General features: G+C 47.2%; 1 protein-coding gene across 2 annotated transcripts in view; it reads left to right on the top strand.

The window, feature by feature from the left end:
* Window positions 1-26,613, top strand: part of PYROXD2 (pyridine nucleotide-disulphide oxidoreductase domain 2) — a 150,092-nt gene extending 123,479 nt beyond the window's left edge. The window contains exons 16-17 of one of the 2 annotated variants that reach the window (XM_068255352.1): window positions 17,510-17,618; window positions 25,478-26,613. In XM_068255352.1, the coding sequence (XP_068111453.1) occupies window positions 17,510-17,618; window positions 25,478-25,757 (389 nt within the window). In that variant the 3' untranslated portion in view covers window positions 25,758-26,613. The remainder of the gene's footprint in view (window positions 1-17,509; window positions 17,619-25,477) is intronic. The other variant, XM_068255353.1, reaches the window with a different exon arrangement.
* Window positions 26,614-27,206: the final 593 nt, after the last annotated feature.

Here is a 27,206-nt window from a genome sequence, read left to right as displayed (position 1 = left end):
AGGGGGCTATTGGAAGCCCCAGGTGAGTAAAACTCATTTTTTTGTTTGACTTAAGTGTCCCTTTAAGGCACTCTATCTACACTTATGGTCTTAGTCAGCTCATCAGTTCATTTGGCTTCTAATATCACATGTACACTGTCAATATCCACATTCTACCTTTCAGCCCTGATACTCCAACAGCTTGTGTCCCTGACTGTCTCCATGCAATCTCCACCTTCATCATGTCCTCCCGCTTTCTAAAACTCAATATGGACAAGACTGAAATGGTAATCTTCCCACCTCACCACTCAATGCCTCTTCAAACAATCTCTGTTGTTGGTACTTCAATCACCCGTCCCCCAGGCTCGCTGCACACGCACCAACGTTACGCCAGCAACAAAGTGGATTGCATGTATGTGGATGAAGGACAGAGCAATCGACAGACACTGAGCGGTAAAGTATACCGCACGGGGCACCAAGGGGCACATTTAACATTAGGGGACAGCAACGGCGTCGGTGGATGTGGCGTCACAAGACCGATTCCCTGCGCTGTATGGGCAGGCATCAGATCTCTCTCCAATCAGAAACGATCATCTGTCTTTTGGTCGATCTTATGTATGAGCAACTTTGGCCTTCCATTAAGCCACATCTACACCATACAATTCTTTCTTCAATTCGATTCAATTCAATCCGACAGGTCAGATCGGGATTCGATTCAATTTGCCATTGTTTTGCGAATTGAATCGAATCCTGATCGGACATGTCGGATGGAATCGGACAAAAAATTGTATGGTGTAGATGGGGCAGTTCAGTGATAGGCTGGTCAGAGGGTCAACAAGCAAAATCCACAGGGGGTCAAATACTTCTTCCCCTCGCTGTACTTGTGACATTGAACAAGGATGCAGTGTAGAAGGACCGATTTCGTAGCAAGTAAAAGCATTTGGCGTTTCCGACGATCTCCAACCGCCGGATAGAATTAGAAAGTATCGCTGATCTGTCTTCGCGCTCTTGTGTTATATTTCCCATTGGCTGAGTTATTTTAAGACAAATAACAAAGACTAGTGGTGCTCAAATACCCCTTTTTAAAATTCGAGTTTGGTCGAATTCGAATAGTAAATTATTCGAGGTCAGTTGAATATTCGAGTCGAATAATTTTTACTATTCGATTCGACCTCGGACTTCGAGCTCACTATTCGAGTCGGTATTCGAGCTCATTATTCGAGCTGACTATTCGAATTGGCCTTAAATAGCTTCCAACACTTGTTTTGAGGGTGAATGATGCAAGAAAAATCTTTTTTTCCAAGTAACAACAGCTAGTGATTATGTGGGGATGTTCCTTTAAAAAAAAAAAAGGTGAAAAGAGAAGTTGTGTCCTTAATTTTGTTCAGTACTGTATATACTTCTTCTTCTTCTTCTTCTTCTTCGTCTTTATCTTCTATCTTCTTCTTCTTCTATATCTTCTTCTTCTATATCTTCTTCTTCTATACCTTCTTCTATATCTTCTTCTTCTTCTATATTGTCTTCTTCTTCTTCTTCTTCTTCTTCATCTTCTTCTTCTTCATCTTCTTCATCATCTTCTTCATCTTCTTCTTCTTCTTCTTCATCTTCTTCTGCATCTTCTTCATCTTCTTCATCTTCTTCTTCTTCATCTTCTTCTTCTTCTTCTTCTTCATCTTCTTCTTCATCTTCTTCTGCATCTTCTTCTGCATCTTCTTCATCTTCTTCATCTTCTTCTTCATCTTCTTCATCTTCTTCATCTTCTTCTTCTTCTTCTTCTTCTTCTTCTTCATCTTCTTCTTCTTCTTCTTCTTCTTCTTCTTCTTCTTCATCTTCTTCTTCTTCATCTTCTTCATCTTCTTCTTCATTTTCTTCTTCTTCATCTTCTTCTTCTTCTCCTTCTTCTTCTTCTTCTTCATCTTCTTCATCTTCTTCTATATCGTCTTCTTCTTCACTTATTTCTCTTTTCAATTTTTTTTTTACAGAAATGCAGCTATTTTTGAGCGTAACAAATAGCTGGTGGCGCACGCATGTTGGAAGCGCCATTGTATGTGCTCCCTGGCAGTGGAAACACACAGACAGCAGGAGGTAAATTCAGCAGCAGGAGGAGAAGGATGAGTGTGTGGCAGCAGGCAGTCAATGAGGCAGGCAGCGTGACATAATAGCCCTGGTACCTAGCGGTGATACCAGGGCTGTAAATAAACACAACAGGAGGTCCCAGACAGCGGTCGTGCAGCCCACATCATGTCCAATACACAACTGGGACAACACAGTTTTCAACCCGGGCACCTCAGAAAAATTAAACCTTTTTTTTTTTTTTTTTTAATGGTTTTTTGGTTTTGTTTGTACAACCAATTACACAGATATATAGCTATTGTTTGACGTAATAGCTGGTGGCAGAGTGGCAGCAGAATGTAATTCTGTGTACCCTGGCAGTGGGAAACACAGACCGACAGCAGCAGCAGCAGGAGGAATGGAGGAGTAATGTGAGCAGCTATTGTTTGACGTAATAGCTGGTGGCAGAGTGGCAGCAGAAGGTAATTCTGTGTACCCTGGCAGTGGGAAACACAGACAGACAGCAGCAGCAGGAGGAATGGAGGAGTAGTGTGAGTGTGGCAGCAGGCAGGCAGGCAGCGTGACATAATAGCCCTGGTACCTAGCGGTGATACCAGGGCTGTAAATAAACACAACAGGAGGTCCCAGACAGCGGTCGTGCAGCCCACATTGTGTCCAATACACAACTGGGACAACACAGTTTTCAACCCGGGCACCTCAGAAAAATTAAACCTTTTTTTTTTTTAATGGTTTTTTGGTTTTGTTTGTACAACCAATTACACAGATATATAGCTATTGTTTGACGTAATAGCTGGTGGCAGAGTGGCAGCAGAATGTAATTCTGTGTACCCTGGCAGTGGGAAACACAGACCGACAGCAGCAGCAGCAGGAGGAATGGAGGAGTAATGTGAGCAGCTATTGTTTGACGTAATAGCTGGTGGCAGAGTGGCAGCAGAAGGTAATTCTGTGTACCCTGGCAGTGGGAAACACAGACAGACAGCAGCAGCAGGAGGAATGGAGGAGTAGTGTGAGTGTGGCAGCAGGCAGGCAGGCAGCGTGACATAATAGCCCTGGTACCTAGCGGTGATACCAGGGCTGTAAATAAACACAACAGGAGGTCCCAGACAGCGGTCGTGCAGCCCACATCGTGTCCAATACACAACTGGGACAACACAGTTTTCAACCCGGGCACCTCAGAAAAATTAAACCTTTTTTTTTTTTAATGGTTTTTTGGTTTTGTTTGTACAACCAATTACACAGATATATAGCTATTGTTTGACGTAATAGCTGGTGGCAGAGTGGCAGCAGAATGTAATTCTGTGTACCCTGGCAGTGGGAAACACAGACCGACAGCAGCAGCAGCAGGAGGAATGGAGGAGTAATGTGAGCAGCTATTGTTTGACGTAATAGCTGGTGGCAGAGTGGCAGCAGAAGGTAATTCTGTGTACCCTGGCAGTGGGAAACACAGACAGACAGCAGCAGCAGGAGGAATGGAGGAGTAGTGTGAGTGTGGCAGCAGGCAGGCAGCGTGACATAATAGCCCTGGTACCTAGCGGTGATACCAGGGCTGTAAATAAACACAACAGGAGGTCCCAGACAGCGGTCGTGCAGCCCACATCGTGTCCAATACACAACTGGGACAACACAGTTTTCAACCCGGGCACCTCAGAAAAATTAAACCCTTTTTTTTTTTTTTTTTTAATGGTTTTTTGGTTTTGTTTGTACAACCAATTACACAGATATATAGCTATTGTTTGACGTAATAGCTGGTGGCAGAGTGGCAGCAGAATGTAATTCTGTGTACCCTGGCAGTGGGAAACACAGACCGACAGCAGCAGCAGCAGGAGGAATGGAGGAGTAATGTGAGCAGCTATTGTTTGACGTAATAGCTGGTGGCAGAGTGGCAGCAGAAGGTAATTCTGTGTACCCTGGCAGTGGGAAACACAGACAGACAGCAGCAGCAGGAGGAATGGAGGAGTAGTGTGAGTGTGGCAGCAGGCAGGCAGCGTGACATAATAGCCCTGGTACCTAGCGGTGATACCAGGGCTGTAAATAAACACAATAGGAGGTCCCAGACAGCGGTCGTGCAGCCCACATCGTGTCCAATACACAACTGGGACAACACAGTTTTCAACCCGGGCACCTCAGAAAAATTAAACCCTTTTTTTTTTTTTTTTAATGGTTTTTTGGTTTTGTTTGTACAACCAATTACACAGATATATAGCTATTGTTTGACGTAATAGCTGGTGGCAGAGTGGCAGCAGAATGTAATTCTGTGTACCCTGGCAGTGGGAAACACAGACCGACAGCAGCAGCAGCAGGAGGAATGGAGGAGTAATGTGAGCAGCTATTGTTTGACGTAATAGCTGGTGGCAGAGTGGCAGCAGAAGGTAATTCTGTGTACCCTGGCAGTGGGAAACACAGACAGACAGCAGCAGCAGGAGGAATGGAGGAGTAGTGTGAGTGTGGCAGCAGGCAGGCAGCGTGACATAATAGCCCTGGTACCTAGCGGTGATACCAGGGCTGTAAATAAACACAACAGGAGGTCCCAGACAGCGGTCGTGCAGCCCACATCGTGTCCAATACACAACTGGGACAACACAGTTTTCAACCCGGGCACCTCAGAAAAATTAAACCTTTTTTTTTTTAATGGTTTTTTGGTTTTGTTTGTACAACCAATTACACAGATATATAGCTATTGTTTGACGTAATAGCTGGTGGCAGAGTGGCAGCAGAATGTAATTCTGTGTACCCTGGCAGTGGGAAACACAGACCGACCGCAGCAGCAGCAGGAGGAATGGAGGAGTAATGTGAGCAGCTATTGTTTGACGTAATAGCTGGTGGCAGAGTGGCAGCAGAAGGTAATTCTGTGTACCCTGGCAGTGGGAAACACAGACAGACAGCAGCAGCAGGAGGAATGGAGGAGTAGTGTGAGTGTGGCAGCAGGCAGGCAGCGTGACATAATAGCCCTGGTACCTAGCGGTGATACCAGGGCTGTAAATAAACACAACAGGAGGTCCCAGACAGCGGTCGTGCAGCCCACATCGTGTCCAATACACAACTGGGACAACACAGTTTTCAACCCGGGCACCTCAGAAAAATTAAACCTTTTTTTTTTTTTTTTATGGTTTTTTGGTTTTGTTTGTACAACCAATTACACAGATATATAGCTATTGTTTGACGTAATAGCTGGTGGCAGAGTGGCAGCAGAATGTAATTCTGTGTACCCTGGCAGTGGGAAACACAGACCGACAGCAGCAGCAGCAGGAGGAATGGAGGAGTAATGTGAGCAGCTATTGTTTGACGTAATAGCTGGTGGCAGAGTGGCAGCAGAAGGTAATTCTGTGTACCCTGGCAGTGGGAAACACAGACAGACAGCAGCAGCAGGAGGAATGGAGGAGTAGTGTGAGTGTGGCAGCAGGCAGGCAGCGTGACATAATAGCCCTGGTACCTAGCGGTGATACCAGGGCTGTAAATAAACACAATAGGAGGTCCCAGACAGCGGTCGTGCAGCCCACATCGTGTCCAATACACAACTGGGACAACACAGTTTTCAACCCGGGCACCTCAGAAAAATTAAACCCTTTTTTTTTTTTTTTAATGGTTTTTTGGTTTTGTTTGTACAACCAATTACACAGATATATAGCTATTGTTTGACGTAATAGCTGGTGGCAGAGTGGCAGCAGAATGTAATTCTGTGTACCCTGGCAGTGGGAAACACAGACCGACAGCAGCAGCAGCAGGAGGAATGGAGGAGTAATGTGAGCAGCTATTGTTTGACGTAATAGCTGGTGGCAGAGTGGCAGCAGAAGGTAATTCTGTGTACCCTGGCAGTGGGAAACACAGACAGACAGCAGCAGCAGGAGGAATGGAGGAGTAGTGTGAGTGTGGCAGCAGGCAGGCAGCGTGACATAATAGCCCTGGTACCTAGCGGTGATACCAGGGCTGTAAATAAACACAACAGGAGGTCCCAGACAGCGGTCGTGCAGCCCACATCGTGTCCAATACACAACTGGGACAACACAGTTTTCAACCCGGGCACCTCAGAAAAATTAAACCTTTTTTTTTTTTAATGGTTTTTTGGTTTTGTTTGTACAACCAATTACACAGATATATAGCTATTGTTTGACGTAATAGCTGGTGGCAGAGTGGCAGCAGAATGTAATTCTGTGTACCCTGGCAGTGGGAAACACAGACCGACCGCAGCAGCAGCAGGAGGAATGGAGGAGTAATGTGAGCAGCTATTGTTTGACGTAATAGCTGGTGGCAGAGTGGCAGCAGAAGGTAATTCTGTGTACCCTGGCAGTGGGAAACACAGACAGACAGCAGCAGCAGGAGGAATGGAGGAGTAGTGTGAGTGTGGCAGCAGGCAGGCAGCGTGACATAATAGCCCTGGTACCTAGCGGTGATACCAGGGCTGTAAATAAACACAACAGGAGGTCCCAGACAGCGGTCGTGCAGCCCACATCGTGTCCAATACACAACTGGGACAACACAGTTTTCAACCCGGGCACCTCAGAAAAATTAAACCTTTTTTTTTTTTTTTTATGGTTTTTTGGTTTTGTTTGTACAACCAATTACACAGATATATAGCTATTGTTTGACGTAATAGCTGGTGGCAGAGTGGCAGCAGAATGTAATTCTGTGTACCCTGGCAGTGGGAAACACAGACCGACAGCAGCAGCAGCAGGAGGAATGGAGGAGTAATGTGAGCAGCTATTGTTTGACGTAATAGCTGGTGGCAGAGTGGCAGCAGAAGGTAATTCTGTGTACCCTGGCAGTGGGAAACACAGACAGACAGCAGCAGCAGGAGGAATGGAGGAGTAGTGTGAGTGTGGCAGCAGGCAGGCAGGCAGCGTGACATAATAGCCCTGGTACCTAGCGGTGATACCAGGGCTGTAAATAAACACAACAGGAGGTCCCAGACAGCGGTCGTGCAGCCCACATCGTGTCCAATACACAACTGGGACAACACAGTTTTCAACCCGGGCACCTCAGAAAAATTAAACCTTTTTTTTTTTTAATGGTTTTTTGGTTTTGTTTGTACAACCAATTACACAGATATATAGCTATTGTTTGACGTAATAGCTGGTGGCAGAGTGGCAGCAGAATGTAATTCTGTGTACCCTGGCAGTGGGAAACACAGACCGACAGCAGCAGCAGCAGGAGGAATGGAGGAGTAATGTGAGCAGCTATTGTTTGACGTAATAGCTGGTGGCAGAGTGGCAGCAGAAGGTAATTCTGTGTACCCTGGCAGTGGGAAACACAGACAGACAGCAGCAGCAGGAGGAATGGAGGAGTAGTGTGAGTGTGGCAGCAGGCAGGCAGCGTGACATAATAGCCCTGGTACCTAGCGGTGATACCAGGGCTGTAAATAAACACAACAGGAGGTCCCAGACAGCGGTCGTGCAGCCCACATCGTGTCCAATACACAACTGGGACAACACAGTTTTCAACCCGGGCACCTCAGAAAAATTAAACCCTTTTTTTTTTTTTTTTTTAATGGTTTTTTGGTTTTGTTTGTACAACCAATTACACAGATATATAGCTATTGTTTGACGTAATAGCTGGTGGCAGAGTGGCAGCAGAATGTAATTCTGTGTACCCTGGCAGTGGGAAACACAGACCGACAGCAGCAGCAGCAGGAGGAATGGAGGAGTAATGTGAGCAGCTATTGTTTGACGTAATAGCTGGTGGCAGAGTGGCAGCAGAAGGTAATTCTGTGTACCCTGGCAGTGGGAAACACAGACAGACAGCAGCAGCAGGAGGAATGGAGGAGTAGTGTGAGTGTGGCAGCAGGCAGGCAGCGTGACATAATAGCCCTGGTACCTAGCGGTGATACCAGGGCTGTAAATAAACACAATAGGAGGTCCCAGACAGCGGTCGTGCAGCCCACATCGTGTCCAATACACAACTGGGACAACACAGTTTTCAACCCGGGCACCTCAGAAAAATTAAACCCTTTTTTTTTTTTTTTTATTGGTTTTTTGGTTTTGTTTGTACAACCAATTACACAGATATATAGCTATTGTTTGACGTAATAGCTGGTGGCAGAGTGGCAGCAGAATGTAATTCTGTGTACCCTGGCAGTGGGAAACACAGACCGACAGCAGCAGCAGCAGGAGGAATGGAGGAGTAATGTGAGCAGCTATTGTTTGACGTAATAGCTGGTGGCAGAGTGGCAGCAGAAGGTAATTCTGTGTACCCTGGCAGTGGGAAACACAGACAGACAGCAGCAGCAGGAGGAATGGAGGAGTAGTGTGAGTGTGGCAGCAGGCAGGCAGCGTGACATAATAGCCCTGGTACCTAGCGGTGATACCAGGGCTGTAAATAAACACAACAGGAGGTCCCAGACAGCGGTCGTGCAGCCCACATCGTGTCCAATACACAACTGGGACAACACAGTTTTCAACCCGGGCACCTCAGAAAAATTAAACCTTTTTTTTTTTTAATGGTTTTTTGGTTTTGTTTGTACAACCAATTACACAGATATATAGCTATTGTTTGACGTAATAGCTGGTGGCAGAGTGGCAGCAGAATGTAATTCTGTGTACCCTGGCAGTGGGAAACACAGACCGACAGCAGCAGCAGCAGGAGGAATGGAGGAGTAATGTGAGCAGCTATTGTTTGACGTAATAGCTGGTGGCAGAGTGGCAGCAGAAGGTAATTCTGTGTACCCTGGCAGTGGGAAACACAGACAGACAGCAGCAGCAGGAGGAATGGAGGAGTAGTGTGAGTGTGGCAGCAGGCAGGCAGCGTGACATAATAGCCCTGGTACCTAGCGGTGATACCAGGGCTGTAAATAAACACAACAGGAGGTCCCAGACAGCGGTCGTGCAGCCCACATCGTGTCCAATACACAACTGGGACAACACAGTTTTCAACCCGGGCACCTCAGAAAAATTAAACCTTTTTTTTTTTTTTTTTATGGTTTTTTGGTTTTGTTTGTACAACCAATTACACAGATATATAGCTATTGTTTGACGTAATAGCTGGTGGCAGAGTGGCAGCAGAATGTAATTCTGTGTACCCTGGCAGTGGGAAACACAGACCGACAGCAGCAGCAGCAGGAGGAATGGAGGAGTAATGTGAGCAGCTATTGTTTGACGTAATAGCTGGTGGCAGAGTGGCAGCAGAAGGTAATTCTGTGTACCCTGGCAGTGGGAAACACAGACAGACAGCAGCAGCAGGAGGAATGGAGGAGTAGTGTGAGTGTGGCAGCAGGCAGGCAGCGTGACATAATAGCCCTGGTACCTAGCGGTGATACCAGGGCTGTAAATAAACACAATAGGAGGTCCCAGACAGCGGTCGTGCAGCCCACATCGTGTCCAATACACAACTGGGACAACACAGTTTTCAACCCGGGCACCTCAGAAAAATTAAACCCTTTTTTTTTTTTTTTAATGGTTTTTTGGTTTTGTTTGTACAACCAATTACACAGATATATAGCTATTGTTTGACGTAATAGCTGGTGGCAGAGTGGCAGCAGAATGTAATTCTGTGTACCCTGGCAGTGGGAAACACAGACCGACAGCAGCAGCAGCAGGAGGAATGGAGGAGTAATGTGAGCAGCTTTTGTTTGACGTAATAGCTGGTGGCAGAGTGGCAGCAGAAGGTAATTCTGTGTACCCTGGCAGTGGGAAACACAGACAGACAGCAGCAGCAGGAGGAATGGAGGAGTAGTGTGAGTGTGGCAGCAGGCAGGCAGCGTGACATAATAGCCCTGGTACCTAGCGGTGATACCAGGGCTGTAAATAAACACAACAGGAGGTCCCAGACAGCGGTCGTGCAGCCCACATCGTGTCCAATACACAACTGGGACAACACAGTTTTCAACCCGGGCACCTCAGAAAAATTAAACCTTTTTTTTTTTTAATGGTTTTTTGGTTTTGTTTGTACAACCAATTACACAGATATATAGCTATTGTTTGACGTAATAGCTGGTGGCAGAGTGGCAGCAGAATGTAATTCTGTGTACCCTGGCAGTGGGAAACACAGACAGACAGCAGAAGGGCAGTACACAGCAGCCCACTGTAGGTGTAAAATGTGTGGCTGCAGGCGACGTAATAGTCAAAGTGAACCAGGCTGGCTTAGTGAGCAGGAGCCAGGAGGTGGTAAAGGGTGGTAAGGCACATTAACGATGGTTCTTAGCCAGTTCATGTCCCCCTCTCGCCGACAACAGGGGCCAGGAACTCGCCTTCCACCCACGCCTGGTTCATCTTGAGAAACGTCAGTCTGTCCACAGACTTGTGAGACAGACGTGAGCGTTTCTCGGTGACCACGCCACCAGCTGCACTGAAGCAGCGCTCGGACAGCACGCTGGAAGGGGGGCAGGACAGCACTTCCAGGGCGTACTGCGCCAGCTCGCTCCAGATCTCCAGGCGCTTGACCCAATACTCCATGGGATCAACAGGGGCATCGCTGTCAAGCCCGCTGTAGGACCCCATGTAGTCAGCCACCATGCGGGTCAGGCGCTGGCTGTGACCGGAGGAGGATGCTGCTGCATCATGCACCTCCTCTCTAGTCACTGCTGCCGGAGCCTCTACAGTCCTGTAGAGCTCGTGGCTGAGAGACAGCAGGTCTGTGGGGCGCTTGCTGCTGGATGCAGGCACCTGCTGCTGCCTCTGTGCTGGCTGCTGGACAGTGGGGGTGGAAGGCTGGGGGAAGGCTTCCTCCAAGCGCTCAACAAGGGCCTGCTGCAAGCTCCTTATTTGTTGCGCTGGGTCTCCTCCTGCAGGCGGCAGGAACTGGCTCAACTTCCCCTTGAGGCGTGGGTCCAACATCATGCTGATCCAGATGTCCTCCCTCTGCTTCATCTGGATCACCCTGGGGTCCTTGCGCAGGCACGCCAGCATGTGCGCTGCCATTGGGAAGAGGCGGGCCACGTGTGCTGGCACATCGACGGCAGTGCTGTCCTCCTCATCCTCCTCCTCCTCCTCTGCCGCCTCATCCTCTCTCCACCCCCGCACCAACTCAGCTGCGCTGTGCTGATCCCCCTCATCAGCAGCAAGGTCAGGGACCTCCACCAAGTCCTCCTCCTCCTCCCCCTCAGAGGTGGACTGTGCAGCTGCTTGCCGCTCCTGCTGGTCCAAGGCTGCCGCTCCCTGTTCCAGCAAAGCATCGAGGGCCCTGTTCAGCAGACAAACCAGGGGCACCCACTCGCAGACCATAGCATGGTCCCTGCTCACCATGTTAGTGGCCTGCAGAAAGGGAGCCAGCACTAAGCACACCTGCTGCATGTGCCTCCAGTCATCATCGGGGACGATGGACGGGATGTTGCTGGTCTTGTCCCTTCTCCGAGCGGCGGAAACAGTGGCCAGGGCAAGGTACTGGTTGACAGCGTGCTTCTGTTCAACCAGACGCTCCAACATCGCCAGGGTGGAGTTCCAGCGAGTCGGAACGTCAAGGATCAGCCGATGGCGTGGCAGCTCCAGCTCCTTTTGCACGTCTTCCAGGCTCGCACAGGCTGCAGCCGAGCGCCGGAAGTGACGCACAACGTTCCTTGCCGTTTCCAGCAGTTCGCCCATCCCCTGGTAGGTGCGCAAGAACTTTTGCACCACCAGGTTCAGCACGTGGGCAAGACAGGGGATGTGGGTCAGGTTTCCCCTGTCTATTGCGGCAACCAGATTGGCCCCATTGTCGGCCACCACCTCTCCGACTCTGAGGCCTCTGGGGGTCAGCCAAATCCTCTCCTGCTCCTGGAGTTTGGCCAACACATGGGTTGCCGTCAGCTTGGTCTTCCCAAGGCTGACCAAGTGCAGCAGCGCTTGGCAGTGGCGGGCCTTCACGCTGCTGCTGAGGCGGGGGGTTTGGCCAGGTGTGCCGGAGGATGGCAGAGGATCGGAGGAACCTGCTGCAGTTCCCCTGACCCTGCGGGGGGGCACCACCCACTGTGTTGCTGCTGCTGTGCCCGCTGCTGCTCTCCCATCCTCACCCCCTTCCACCAAGCTGACCCAGTGGACAGTGAAGGACAGGTAGCGGCCTGTCCCGAAGCGGCTGCTCCAGGAGTCCATGGTGACGTGGACCCTTTCACCAACCGCGTGCTCCAGCCCTCGCTCCACATTGGCCATCACAAAGCGGTGCAGTGCAGGAATGGCCTTGCGGGCGAAGAAGTGTCTGCTGGGGAGCTGCCAGTCTGGGGCTGCGCAAGCAAGCAGCGCACGCATGTCGCTCCCCTCCTGCACAAGCGTGTACGGCAGGAGTTGGGAGCACATGGCCCGTGCCAGCAAGCCGTTCAGCTGCCGCACGCGACGGCTGCTGGGAGGCAGAGCCCTAACCACCCCCTGGAAGGACTCGCTCAAAAGGCTCTGGCGTGGCCTTTTGCTGGCACGGGAATCAGCAGACACAGCAGAGGAGGCCACTGAGGACTGGCTGCCAGAACAGGCCTCAGTGTCGGCGGCAGGAGTTGCAGAGGGGGGAGGAGCAGTGCGTTTCCGCACTCCTGCTGGTGCTGCTGGAGGAGCAGGAGGGTGGGTGGCTGCTGTTGCTGCTGCTGCTGCTGCTGAAGGCTGTGCAGTGATGGGTGTGGTGCCACTGCCAGCACCAGATGCCTTCAGCCTCTGGAACTCCTCATGCTGGTGGAAATGTTTCGCAGCAAGGTGGTTGATGAGCGAGCTGGTGCTGAACTTTAAGGGGTCTGCACCTCTGCTCAACTTCCGCTGACAGTGGTTGCAAGTGGCGTACTTGCTGTACACTGTGGGCATGGTGAAAAAACGCCAGATTGGTGACAAAAACGACCCCCTACGGCATGGAACCGCTGCTGCCTGTCTCCCTGTGGTGGTTGGGGGGGGGGCTTGGGTGCGGCTGGTGGTGGTACTGGCAGATGCTGCTGCTGCTGCTGAGCCTGAGACACCAGCAGGCTGTGGGACCTGCCTACTGCTGCCAATGCTTGCAATGATGCGCCTCCTTGCAAGGCCCACAAGCGCATCCTCCTCCTCCTCCTCAGAGCTGCTGAGGACGACATCCCCTGGAGGTGGTGGCACCCAGTCTCTGTCTGTCACCGTGTCATCATCATCCTCCCCCTCCTGAAACATGTCCTGCTGGGATGATGACCCCCCAAACTCCTCTCCTGATGCATGGATGGGCTGCTTGACTGTCGCCACAGTCTTGCTGTCCAATCCCTCCTCCCCCAAAGTGCCCATCAGCATCTCCTCCTCAAGATCGCCAACAACAGCAGACAATTTACTCATGATGCCTGGGGTCAAAAGACTGCTGAATGACAGGTCGGCGAGTGACGGTGAACTGGCCTCCTCCCCAGACCCTGCTGGGCGGCTGCTGCGAACAGGGGTGGTGGTGGTGGTGGTGGTGAGGGTGGAGGCCTCGGATGCAGAGCTGATGGCGGGCTGCTCATCCTCCGTCATCAGTTGCACCACAGTGTCTGCATCCTTTTCCTCAATGGGACGTTTCCGACCCGGCTGGAGGAAAATCGGAGCAGGTGCTACACGCTGCTGCTGCTGCTGTGTCTCTGCAGCGTGAGTTGCAGATGCTCCTGCTGGGCGGCGCCCAAGGCGTCCACGGCCAGTGGCTATGGGAGGAATGTTAGCCACTGACGCTGCTGCTGCGGAACTGTGCATGGTGGCGCGCCCGCGCCCGCGGCTTGCCACAATGCTGCTCCCTCTCCTCCTGATTCCCTTGCTGCCCTTCCCCTTGCCTAAACCGCGCTGGCTGCCACTTCCAGACATCTTCGATGTTTTGGGCGTAAACACAAAAGTTTTTGAAAAGGGCGGGTGAAAAGTGGGGTACTTTAATGGAGTGGGTTGGTGGGTGAGGTGACTGAGTGAGTGTCCCGACTCCCTAGTACAGTAAGTAAGTAGTAACAGTCAGGAAGTACAACTAGCAGTTACAATAATCAGTAGTAATCACAAGGAAATAGAGTGTGTGTACACTACAGACAGTGAGTGCACGCACGCGCAAACACGCGCAGGAGCTGGCCTATGAACAGAGAGTGAGTGAGTGTCCCTAGTACAGTAAGTAAGTAGTAACAGTCAGGAAGTACAACTAGAAGTTACAATAATCAGTAGTAATCACAAGGAAATAGAGTGTGTGTACACTACAGACAGTGAGTGCACGCACGCGCACACACGTGCAGGAGCTAGCCTATGAACAGTGACTGAGTGAGTGTCCCTACTACAGTAAGTAAGTAGTAACTGTCAGGAAGTAGAATTTACAATAATCAATCAGTAATCAGAAGGAAATAGAGTGTGTGTACAGTACACAGACAGTGAGTGCACACACACACACACGCAGGAGCTAGTAGCCTATGAACAGTGACAGTGAGTGTCCTAGTACAGTTACAGTATATAACTATTTAGAAGGAAATAGAGTGTGTGTACTACACAGACAGTGAGTGCAAGCACACGCAGGAGCTAGCCTATGAACAGTGACAGTCAGTGAGTGTCCTAGTACAGTTACAGTATATAACTATTCAGAAGGAAATAGAGTGTGTGTACTACACAGACAGTGAGTGCAAGCACACGCAGGAGCTAGCCTATGAACAGTGACAGTCAGTGAGTGTCCTAGTACAGTTACAGTATATAACTATTCAGAAGGAAATAGAGTGTGTGTACACAGACAGTGAGTGCAAGCACACGCAGGAGCTAGCCTATGAACAGTGACAGTCAGTGAGTGTCCTAGTACAGTTACAGTATATAACTATTCAGAAGGAAATAGAGTGTGTGTACACAGACAGTGAGTGCAAGCACACGCAGGAGCTAGCCTATGAACAGTGACAGTCAGTGAGTGTCCTAGTACAGTTACAGTATATAACTATTCAGAAGGAAATAGAGTGTGTGTACACAGACAGTGAGTGCAAGCACACGCAGGAGCTAGCCTATGAACAGTGACAGTCAGTGAGTGTCCTAGTACAGTTACAGTATAGAACTACAATACAAAATACAATCACTAAGTAGTAGAGGACAGCAGAAATACTGTCTAATACTATCTAATACTGTCTAAATACTAATGAGAAATAAACTAACAGGGGACAGGAGGACAGCTGCCCACACAGGCAAGGCCCTGAGGCCTAAAGCTGTAAGCCTGCAGCAGCTGTCTGAGTCTCTCTCTATGTAACACAAAAGCTACTAACTAAAATACAATGTCTATCTAACTAACAACAATATAGGTGTGTATAGGAGGTGTATGTGAGCAAAAACGCTAGGTAAATGACCACAATAGAGCTCTTGCTAAGCCAAAGCACAAAGGAGCAACTCTCTCTCTATGCAAGTCTCAGGCAAGGACGGAGAAACGGAACATGGCGGCCACTATTTATAGGGTAGGGGCTGGCCAGGGTCCCCCTCTGTGATTGGCTGCTGTCAGAGGGCCTGGGAGCCCTCTGATTGGCTCTTAGGACATCAATCTGGGCTGTGACGCTATTCGAGCTCGGTATTCGAGCTCGAATAGCGCCGTTTGCTCGAATAGCTCGAATAGTGAATGGGCTATTCGCGTTTACTCGAATAGCCCATTCGAATAGCTGCAGCTATTCGGAGCTCGAATACCGAGCTCGAATAGCTGAAAAAGAGCTCGAATATTCGAGCTACTCGAATATTCGAGCTCTGCTGAGCACCACTGACAAAGACAAGACAATAAGTGTGATCCCGATGTAAGATAATAGAACGAGACACAATAGTCATCGCTGAGAGCTTCTCGCGTTCCTCCTCTTTGTCTTTGTGATGCTCCAAAAGATAAAAGTCAAAACAAAACGCAAACATTGCGTATAATCAGAGGCAAATAAAACAGCTAAATATATTTGCAGAGCGGTATAATTACTCGCACTACAGCGGCGAATACAGCGAGTACAGAGGAAACTGGGCTGCTTTCTGCAGAAGTTTCTCAACAAACCCACATTCAGTTCCCCTTCCCCCCCCCCCCCCCCCCCCCAAACAAAGAATTACAGATCCACCGGCATCTCCTCCCCAGATCTGATCAAGCTTATAAAACAAATGATTTATATTTACAGTGTCTACATTAAAACATAGCTGTTTTTTCCCCCTCCCCTTTTCCACCCACTCAGAACTAAAGCCTCATCTACACGTGTACGGCTCGATTAGCCGCCGGATCGCCTCTTCCGCGTCCCCGCTCGTGCCCGCCGCCTCCCCGCTCGCCGTGCGTGCGCCGGATTCGATTCCCCGCCGGTGCCGCTTATCTTCCGCTAGATTCCCTGCCATTGTCCCCTCGTGGGGAACGAGCATGGAATCGGCGGTGCGGAGATCCGTCCTGTCGGATCTTATCAATCGAGCCGCATCAGCGACTCAATTGATAAGGAACATCGCAGCCGCATCTACGCGTGTAGATGCGGCTTTACACAAACAACGACTACCCCATACTAACCTACAGGAGTCTTTAAAGGGGAACTTCAGCCTAAACAAACATACTGTCATTAAATTAGTTATGGTAATTAGAATAGATAGGTAATATAATCTCTTACCTACTCTGTTTTAAAAGAATAGGCAAAAGTTTGTGATTTCATGGGGGCAGCCATCTATGTTATGGGGGCAGCCATCTTTTTGGTTGAAAGGAGGTGACAGGGATGAGACAGTTCCAACTGTCCTGTGTCCTGATAACCCCTCCCAGCTGCACACACTAGGCTTCAAATTTCAAATTCAAAATTTAAAAAAACAAATTTGCACCAAAACAGCAGAAGGAGAACAACAACATCAGAAATCCCATCATGCTTTGCACAGCATCAGGGGAAATGCCCGGGCAGTTTTATTCTATGCAGGTAAATGAGGCTTGTATAAGAGAAACAAAGTTCTGATGCTGTGAAACTGTTAAAGAAACACCAAGCCTTTCCAGTGCTGCAGAGTCGATTTTTAGTCTGGAGGCTCACTTTAATCCTAGGGAGGTATTGCTCAAGGGGTGGAGCCCCATGTATCAGGAATATATTGGGGTGCTGATGATGTTAGGAATAAAGGAACATATTCTTTCATTTTCTGCCTGTGTTCCGTGTAGGTCTGCCAGAAGGGAGCTGTTGCCTTGAGTTGCTTGGGGCAAGGAAATGGGTATTGTGTTGACCATATGAAGTCCTTTGAGTTTCTGTATGCAGTGCCTATGAGAGTGGTTCCCTGCTAATGGGATTATCTGCCTGGTTTTTAGAACTCAGGAGACGGCCCATTGTCTCAATACACAAAACAAGACTACCCCAGTCTGGAGACTACTAGAAATGGGTGAAGGGGTGAAGTCCTTTTGATACCATTTTCTACCTGTGGAAATTAAATTATTGGTGGAGGTGCAAACTATATCCTTGTCTTTGATCAGCTAGGAAATACTGTCAACAATGGGGTTGTCACCTGTAACTTGGACTAGGGAAATCTTTTCATGTATGTGGATGTTAGATCTCTGGAAATCCAATTATGACTGAGGATGTAATTAAATCTAGGTCCCCCCCCCTCCCCCCCCGTCCACACAGGCGTACAGCCTCGAGGCAAATATTTCATTATAAAAACCAGGGGACAGATACCTCAAATCAGTTCTCTTCTGACAGTAGTGGCAGCTGGACTCCCAGCCCAAGCTAAGGGGCTCCTGGTCAAAGCCAGAACTGTGTCCGTCCACAAAAGTCCAAGATTCTTCTATCTGGATCCCCGTTTATTTTGGTAAGCAAAATCGCTTTGTGTGTATCTTTGTAACCTCCTTTTTTTGTAACTTTTATCTTGTAACTTTTTTACTTTGTTTTTTGTACATCTTTTGTATATATTAAGTTCTGCATTGTTCTATGTTTTTAGGGAATATTAAATCATTATTTAATAAGCTTGACTTCTGCTGTGCTAAACTAACACTCATAGCCTAGAAGAGACTGAAGTGCAACTGTGTATAGTCCATGCCTAATTGTATGCTTGAGCAACACTACCGTATGAAATTGTAATTGCATTGTGTGTGTGGGTGTTTGTCATACGTTGGCCTAAAGCGCGCAGCTGACCCAACGTACGAAAAACGCCAGTGCGAGTAGCGACAGCAGAGTGGCTAACAGTATCGTTCGGAACGACTGTTAGTGGTTTTTTGCTTCACTACAGTGTAAGATTGCAACTGTGTGTGTGTGTGGGTGCGTGGCGTTCCCGTATTCGGCCTAAGCGCAAAGCTGACCCAAATACGAAAACGCGGATTGCGCGCTGAGGACTCGACAGCAGAGTGAAAGTGTCTAGCGAACCGCTAGTGGTGGCAGTGAGAGGTGTTCTGAGGGGTCCCAGCCTTGTTTTAGCTCGAATAAGGCTGCTCCCCGCTTAATCTGGTCAAACCCGCAGTCTGGAACCGTATACGCAGGCGTGCCGCGGGCCGGTTCCTGACACCATGCTTGTGGGCTGTGATTCCCCTGGGGAATACCAGCCTCACTGGGTAAGGGGGGGGGGGATAATTAGTCTTGTGGAGGGGGGTGGTTTTTTTTTGTTTGTTTGTTTTTGTGAAGAATCGCTGGATTTTCTATGCAGGTCAATGGGGAGTGTTTTTTTTTTAAACAAAAAAGGATCGAAAAGTGCTTTGCAGTGTGTCTCTGCCCTCATGCAACTGCCCACTGTGAACCTAGACAGGAGGAAGTCTCTGGGAGGAGAATTCCACATAGCTAAACAGCCTAGGCTAAGCATCACTGGGACGGCGGGGCTAAATACCAATATATAGAAACATATAGATATAGGAAGTGTTTCCAATGCTGAAACCAAAATTACCATAAAAGTGGGGATCCTGAATAATTTACTGCATTCTGCTATACTATATGTCACTACAGGGCCTCTTTACTGCATTCTGCTATATGTCACTACAGGGCCTCTTTACTGCATTCTTCTATCTGTCACTACAGGGTCTCTTTACTGCATTCTGCTATATGTCACTACAGGGCCTCTTTTCTGCATTATGCTATATGTCACTACAGGGCCTCTTTTCTGCATTCTGCTATATGCCACTACAGGGCCTCTTTACTGCATTCTGCTATATGTCCCTACAGGGTCTCTTTACTGCATTCTGCTATATGTCACTACAGGGCCTCTTTACTGCATTCTGCTATATGTCACTACAGAGCCTCTTTACTGCATTCTGCTATGTGTCACTACAGGGCCTCTTTACTGCATTCTGCTATGTGTCACTACAGGGCATCTTTACTGCATTCTGCTATAGGTCACTACAGGGCCTCTTTACTGCATTCTGCTATATGTCACTACAGGGCCTCTTTACTGCATTCTGCTATATGTCACTACAGGGCCTCTTTACTGCATTCTGCTCTATGTCACTACAGGGCCTCTTTACTGCATTCTGCTATATGTCACTACAGGGCCTCTTTACTGCATTCTGCTCTATGTCACTACAGGGCCTCTTTACTGCATTCTGCTATATGTCACTACAGGGCCTCTTTACTGCATTCTGCTATATGTCACTACAGGACCTCTTTACTGCATTCTGCTATGTGTCACTACAGGGCCTCTTTACTGCATTCTGCTATATGTCACTACAGGGCCTCTTTACTGCATTCTGCTATATGTCACTACAGGGCCTCTTTACTGCATTCTGCTATATGTCACTACAGGGCCTCTTTACTGCATTCTGCTCTATGTCACTACAGGGCCTCTTTACTGCATTCTGCTATATGTCACTACAGGACCTCTTTACTGCATTCTGCTATATGTCACTACAGGACCTCTTTACTGCATTCTGCTATATGCCACTACAGGGCCTCTTTACTGTATTCTGCTATATGTCACTACAGGGCCTCTTTACTGCATTCTGCTATATGTCACTACAGGGCCTCTTTACTGCATTCTGCTATATGTCACTACAGGGCCTCTTTACTGCATTCTGCTATATGTCACTACAGGGCCTCTTTACGTGTGTACCCTGTCTAACGGTTTACCTGTTTAGAGATGAAAGTCCATCTCTAATGACCTAATTCATTGAGCTAACAACCAAAAATTCACCCAGACATTTTAATATCCGAATGTTTGCGAGCAGCTTGTAATCATTTAAAGTGAACCCAAGGTGAGCGGTATATGGAGGCTGCCATATTTATTTCCTGTTAAGCAATACTAGTTGCCTGGCTGTCCTGCTGATCCTCTGCCTCTAATACTATTAGCCATAGCCCCTGAACAAGCATGCAGCAGATCAGGTGTTTCTGACATTATTGTCAGATCTGACAAGATTAGCTGCATGCTTGTTTCTGGTATGAGTCAGACACTACTGCAGACAAATAGATCAGCAGGGCTGCCAGGCAACTGGTATTATTTAAAAGGACATAAATATGTCAGCCTCCCTATTCTTGTCACTACAGTTGTCCTTTAAAGGGAACCTGAGGTGAGAGGTATGTAGAGGAGGCTGCAATATTTATGTCCTTGTAAACAATGCCAGTTGCCTGGCAGCCCTGTTGATCTTATGGCTCAGTAGTGTCTGAGTCAAAACCCTGGAACAAGCATATGGCTAATCCAGTAACATGGAGTCAGCTGAGTCAGAGTACCTGATCTGCTGCATACTTGTTCAGGGGCTGTTGCTAAAAGCATTAGAGACGCAGGATCAGCAGGGCTGCCAGGCAACTGGTATAGTTAAAAGTGGACCTGGACTCAGAACTTCCTCTCTGCTCTAAAAGATACTCAACATTATAATAACCTTTAAACAAAAAACATTCCTTTGTTACAGCTGATACAAATCCTAAAATAAATATGCACAGTTTCTACTTCCTTATTCATGGAAGAAGCCATACTGTTTACAGCCTGTGCTTTCAAATGGGCTTATCTGCTATAGGCAGTCATGTGACACAGGGGAGGGTCAAATTACAACTTGTGATTAGACACAAAATGAGCGGGCTAAACTCTCTAAATACACACAGGGTGCATTTCTCTACATTTTTCTTCTGTCCTAAGCAAGAGTTCAGGTCCGCTTCTAAAGGAAATAAATATGGCAGCCTCCATATCCCTCTCACTTCAGTTGTCCTTTAAGTGGACCAGTTGGCCATGCCAGTGGTAGTATTGCTCCCAGCCTGATGCCTCTGGAATCAGCGGCTGCTATTATCAGTCATTTTGCAGTATACGGCAATTTCCTGCAAGCCTCCTGTTACTGCTGCAGTGACATAATAACTGATGCCCGGATTGTAAACACGAACAGCCTGGAATCAGTTTATGTGTCGCCTCCCCGGCTTCCGATGGCAATTTTCATAAAAGGAGAGGAGGTTTTAGTCCTATAATATTTTACACGCTTCTTTTATGTGCCGTCATTTTAAATCTGTGAAAATAAACAGGCTTTTAGCATATGCTTTAATAACTGCCACCGTTCAGTAACTGGAAGATTTAACAGTGTCCGCTTTGAAAGGCTTTAATAAAAGTACCACAGCTACACACGTGTGATGTGTATTGCCCAATCTCTGGGCGAGAATCTCACAGCGATATCAGGAGGACCGCCTCTGCATAGCAGCTCGGCCCAATCAGCCATGATTGTCAGTTTTCTGATTTAGGGCTCTCAGTGGTGTCGTATTTAGTCGATGCTAAATGCTTTTCTGCAGCTGAGCAGAAAAGCTTTTGTAGGTTCCCAATCCCACATTCTGTCGCGTTTTGAGCCCCGTAGGGGGACACAGAAACATATAACTTAGCTGATCCTGGATACTAACTGTAGCATCCAGAACAAGACGAGAAAAATATTGCTTTTCTCAAAAACTACAAGGTCTTTTTGAACAATTCTTTTTGAACTTGTACCCACTAAGTGGGATTGTCACCATAAAAAAACAAATTTCAACAGCAACTGGTCTGAGTGTATTAAGTGATAAAGATGCTAATCCTGCATTCAAAACTTGCAAAACTTTTTCTGCTGTTATGATTTGGAGTTATCACATACTTAAGGAGCACTGGCCCTTTAGTAGTCAGTGCCAAACAGTTGCATGCTGGGGGTTATTTTTATCTATAATATATTCCTCCTCTTCCATTTATTTCTCTGCCTAGCTGCCTATCTGAAACACGATCCCCTGCTCACTTGTGTTTACAAGCAAGGCTGAGGTGACTCAGCAATTGGAGGAGAAAAGAAAAACAAGTAAAGGGTAGAAATGACATCAGGATTTAGCCTCAAACTGTGGGCAAAAGACATGGCCCCCACCAGGAACAGAATTCTCGTCATTTACTATATAACATTCACTGAAATCAAAACGTGGACAGTACAATACACGTGTTATGTAAGTAGATCAAGTATTTATCTACTTATATATGTGTTTTTCCCCTGTAATAGTATGGCTGATCCTCCTGCTTTAACATATGTAGCAATTTTGGTAGCATGGGGACTTTGCTATTCACCGGCAAAATCAGCACGAAATTCCGCGTAATTACGAACGCTTACAATTTACTACATAATAAATTACGCTTTTCCCTGAAATTTCGCATTACGTTTACGATGCGTAATTGCTAATTACATTGCGAATTAATGCATAAGCATAATTTCTGCTCATCACTAATCTGCACCCCCAATCGGATCTCTACAATTTATACCTACAAACCGTTCTCTGCAACCTGTAGGGTTCAGGTTTTCTGGACCTGCTATAAATCATCGTAAAGATTCTCAGTTTATGTCAGTGGAGTTCATGTAAATCAAATTTTAAATAATCATCTATGCAACGTTTCCCCCCTGAAAAGCAAAGCGATTGTGATAGATGGATTTAAAGCAGGGCTGTGGAGTTGGTTCAAAAATCTTCTGACTCCAACTCCATTTATGAAACCACCGACTTCGACTCCAACTCCGACTCCGGGTACCCAAAATGGCTCAGACTCCTCGACTACGACTCCTTAGTCTAATACTTACTAGGGCTGTGGATTTTGTACAAAAATCATCAGACTCCCGACTTCCGACTCCTCAGTTTATGAAATCACCACCTCCGACTCCAACTCCAGGTACCCAAAATTGCTCCAACTCCGACTCCACAGCCCTGATTTAAAGGTGGCCACATAGGATACAATAAAATGATCAGATTTTACGGCAATTTGATAAAAACGATCTGATTTTTATAGAGAGTTTAGCCTGCCTAGTCCCCCCTCATTTGTGTCTAATCAAAAGTTGCAATTTGATCTCTAAGCTGACTGCCACGAAAGAGCAGCTAATTTGTGAACACAGGACCTAACCCTACGTCTGCTTCCATGAAAGCAGGAAGTAGACAGACTGCAAATTTATTGCAGGACTTCTATCAGCTGTAACAAAGAAATGGTCTTCTTTAAAGATTATTATGCTGTTGCTTATCTTTTAGAGCAGAGAGGAAGTTCCGAGTTCAGGTCCGAGCATGGAGTTTTTCCAGTAACAGCGGCGTTTACCTTTAAACACAAGTTGTGTTCTTTAGCTGCTCAGTAGAGAGTACCCAGCAAGATCAGGGTGAACCTAAACTCCTAGTGGCTTTGTGGCTCTGTACAATTAACAAGCTTTCAGTGGTTCGGGAGGTGTGGCTAGCTTACAGGGAACAAGGGATGATTTGCATATCCAGCAGTGATGCATTGTGTGAGATATCTTGGAGCTCACTCCAATCTGAATTATTGCAAATACCTTCTGTTTCAAGAAAGCAAACTTTTGTTTTCCAGAAAGGGAAACACAGAGTGATTGAAACAGGATATGCGTTTCTTGCTTTTTGTCATCATTAAAACTTATGAAACTTTTGTGTCATAGTGTTGAGCAGACAATTCACTTATCTGCCCATCTCGCGCACTCACAATCTGGTGGAGAGTAAACCAAACGCTTAATGCTGGGAATACACAATGGCTACCATTCATAAAGCATTTCCGCATGCGGAAATGCTTAAAACAGCTGACTTTACCGACCACTTAGCAAAGTCAGCATTCATAAAGCCCCTTTCCGCATGGAAAAATGACACTACCGAGCAGAGTGATAAATCACAGCCTTGTGCGGTGATTATCGGAACAAATGTAGCAAAATGTTAATTCATGAAGATCACCGCAAGCGGTATGAGGTCGGGAAGTACCGCTCCCTCTGATGTGGCGATACCAATGTAAGTGAATTGGAGACACACAGAGAAATGTATCAACTCGGCAGCTTCCGTGTCTCCGCCAGCTTACCGCCAGCTTAGTTCAGGGAATCTCCGCACTGCTACCGCACATGGATACTGTTCTATGAATGCCCACCCAGAAGTCTAAAACACCGGCAGCGGTGTTTTCCCACATTGATAGAGGCTGCGGTAAAAAAGGCTAAAAGTCAGCCTTTTGCTTAACGCCAATACATAGCGTTTTCAAAGCGTTTTCAAAGCTTTTTGAAAGAGTTTTACAGCCCATATGAAAACGTCCTTTTTTTTTCTTCTATAAAAATAAGTGAACAAGTTAGCTGTAAAACGCTTTGAAAACGCTTTGAAAACGCTGAAGTTGGCGTTTTCCATTGACTATCATTGAAACGCCAACAGCCAACTTCGGCTGTAAACAGCCCTGAAAAAGCTCCTGGGAGCGTTGAAACGCAACGCTCCAAAACGCTGAGTTAGATGTGAAAGGTAAAATGAAAGTCTATGGACTTTCTTTTACCTAGCAAAACGCCAACTTCGGCCGTGGCGTTAAAACGCCGAAAAATCCCTCTGGTGTGAAAGGGCCCTTACCGACAGCTCCTTTATGAATGATAGCCAAAGAGTTTTTTGGGGGGCAGGTTTACTAGCCGGAGGATTTTCCAATAATTTTTCTGATCAATTTCCATTCACTTCTATGAAAAAAATTGTTAAAAAAAAGCATCGAAATCCGATCAGACCTATGGGAAATTATCTATGGGTCCATCTATCTGCCATGAAAACGTGTGGAGTATTCCCAGCATTAAGTGGTGTACACAAATTGGCCAATGATGCCACTTCCATGTAGTATGAGAGCTTACCTACATCATCTGTTCATAGTGTTCAAAATCCATTGGCCTTCATACTACATTGAGGTGGAGAAATTGGTCACTGATTGACCAATCAATATTGCACGTGCGGTGCGTATGCATCCTTAGGAGCAGTTAGCCAGCAGGTGACCAACTAGTACCACTTAAGTCTTGTGTATACTTCTGAAGTATGATATCCGGCAGGATTCGGAGGACAGTGCAGGGCCGAGGCTGTGCAGACGTGTCGCTAGCCTGGAGTTCTGTTGATTTCTCAGCTGCCAGTTCTGCTTCCTGGCTGACTAGGCATTTGTACAGAATACCGCTTGCAAGTCAATGTAATTGTATGCAATCTGGAATTGGTCCAATAAGAACCAGCGAGAAGTGCATTTAAATTGGCCTGATTTCAAGCAGGGTACAATTTGCATTACATGCATTATTATTTTGTTAGCCACCTCTATCAAGAGATAACTTAATTTGTTTGCCAAAAATGTGAAATACTCCACACCTAAGAGTTTGTCATATATATTCCTGTATGTTATTCGGTCGCAAACGGATCTGGCGTTTCCTCAGGCGAGTTCTTGACGCATTTGTTTGTATAAATTGCTGGTCTTCTGTTGTAAACAAGCCTGTAAATGACTCATAATAACATGCAGCTATTTCCTCTCGGTTGTAGGAGGAGGAGTCATGGGTGCCCCGGGACGCAACGCCGCCCTGGTGGCCGTGCAAGACCTGAAACGGGCAGCATGATCCCTGCACCCGCTGCTGGAAGTACACGGATTTCCCACGCTTACATCTCGAGAACCCAAGACTTTCAGCTGCTTGTTCTTCCTATTTTTATATACAGACAGTCCCTACTAACAAATGACTCGAGTTACACCGTTTCAGAGATGCAAAAAAAGTTGTCTTCATGTGTAAAATACACTGTACTGATTTTTTTTTTTTTTATTACATAATAGCTGAAGGCCGGTCATTGCCAGAATATGTATTGGGTTGTTATTGGGTGCAGACACTTTTTGTAACCTGGACACACAGTCACTCAATGGCCAAGTTTGTGAGATTTGGAGTCCTTGGCATCAATAATGTGAGGATGGAAGCAGTTTAACAATTAAAGAAATCTGATCTGGTTTTCTGAATGTGAATCCCAGTCATCCAAAGACTGACCGTACCAGGTTTTAGGCCTCGGTCATTAGCAGTGTAAAAATGTCAGCAATTAAAATATTCCCCTTGAAAATCAATAGGTGAATTTTGATTGGCTGTTGTAGGCTCCACCCACTTCCCTGAATATTAGTCCCAGTCATCCAGTGACCAAGTGTGCCAAGTTCGAAAACCCTGCGATTAACAGTCTAAGAATGGCTGCAGTTTAAATTTTCCCATTTGAAATGAATGGCTGAAATTTGCTTGGCTGTTTTGTGCTCAGCACACTTTTGCCGAATTTTTAACCTCGGTCACGAAGTAACCAACTGTGCCAAGTTTGGAGACTCTGGCTTGATTACTGTGAGAATTGCAGCCTTTTCCATTGTTTCCATTGACATGAATGGCTGAAATCTGATTTGCTGTTTGTAGCTCCGCCCAGGTGTGCAGGGGGGACCCGAGACCCCCAGAACCTATCATGCCAGGTAGTAAGGGATCTGTTTAATTGAAATCAGTCATTTTCGAATGATGGTCACACACACACTTCCAATTTTATATATGTAGATTTGTTTTTACATGTTACAGTATTGTAGAAACTGTAGTTTAAAGCACTTTAGCACAAAATTACAAAAAAATAATTATGATTAAAAAAAAAATCTACAGTTGTCTGAAAGTAAATCATGTATGCATATTTCATTATGTATAACACGGAACTCAACTTACAAACAAATTCAGCTTGCAAACAACCTCTGTCACACTCACCATCTGGGTCTTCCACGGGGCTCTCTGGTGCGTCCTGTAGTGCGCACGCGTGGGGGCTCTCCGGTCCTTGTAGTCCCTCTCCCAGCACGGCGTTTGGTGCTGCGTGCAGCGCGCGTATGCGCAAGGAGTTACGCGCGCCCTGCGCATGAGCAGAGCGCTAATTTCGGCGCCAATGCACAGTATAAAAGCAGCACTGCCCCTAACTGCAGTGCTGCTCGTTCTAACAGTTTGGCTAGCCTGTTGGTGAACCGTTGTTCCAGTCCTGCTATCATCCTGATTTCATCTCCTGTTGTGACCTTGGCCTGTGACCCCGACTACTGCTGATCTCCGCCTGCCCTGATCTTTGGCTTGTCTTCTGGATTACCGTTGTCTGCTGCCCGCCCTGACCCTTGGCTTGTGACCCCAACTACTGCTGATCTCCGCCTGCCCCGACCTTTGGCTTGTGACCCCGACCTACGCTGATCTCTGTTTACCCTAGACCTCCAGATCTCATCAGACCACGCTTTCTC

Source organism: Hyperolius riggenbachi, chromosome 10, assembly GCF_040937935.1.
Source record: "Hyperolius riggenbachi isolate aHypRig1 chromosome 10, aHypRig1.pri, whole genome shotgun sequence".
Lineage (NCBI taxonomy): Eukaryota > Metazoa > Chordata > Amphibia > Anura > Hyperoliidae > Hyperolius > Hyperolius riggenbachi.
This window is presented reverse-complemented; position numbering and strand designations above follow the sequence as displayed.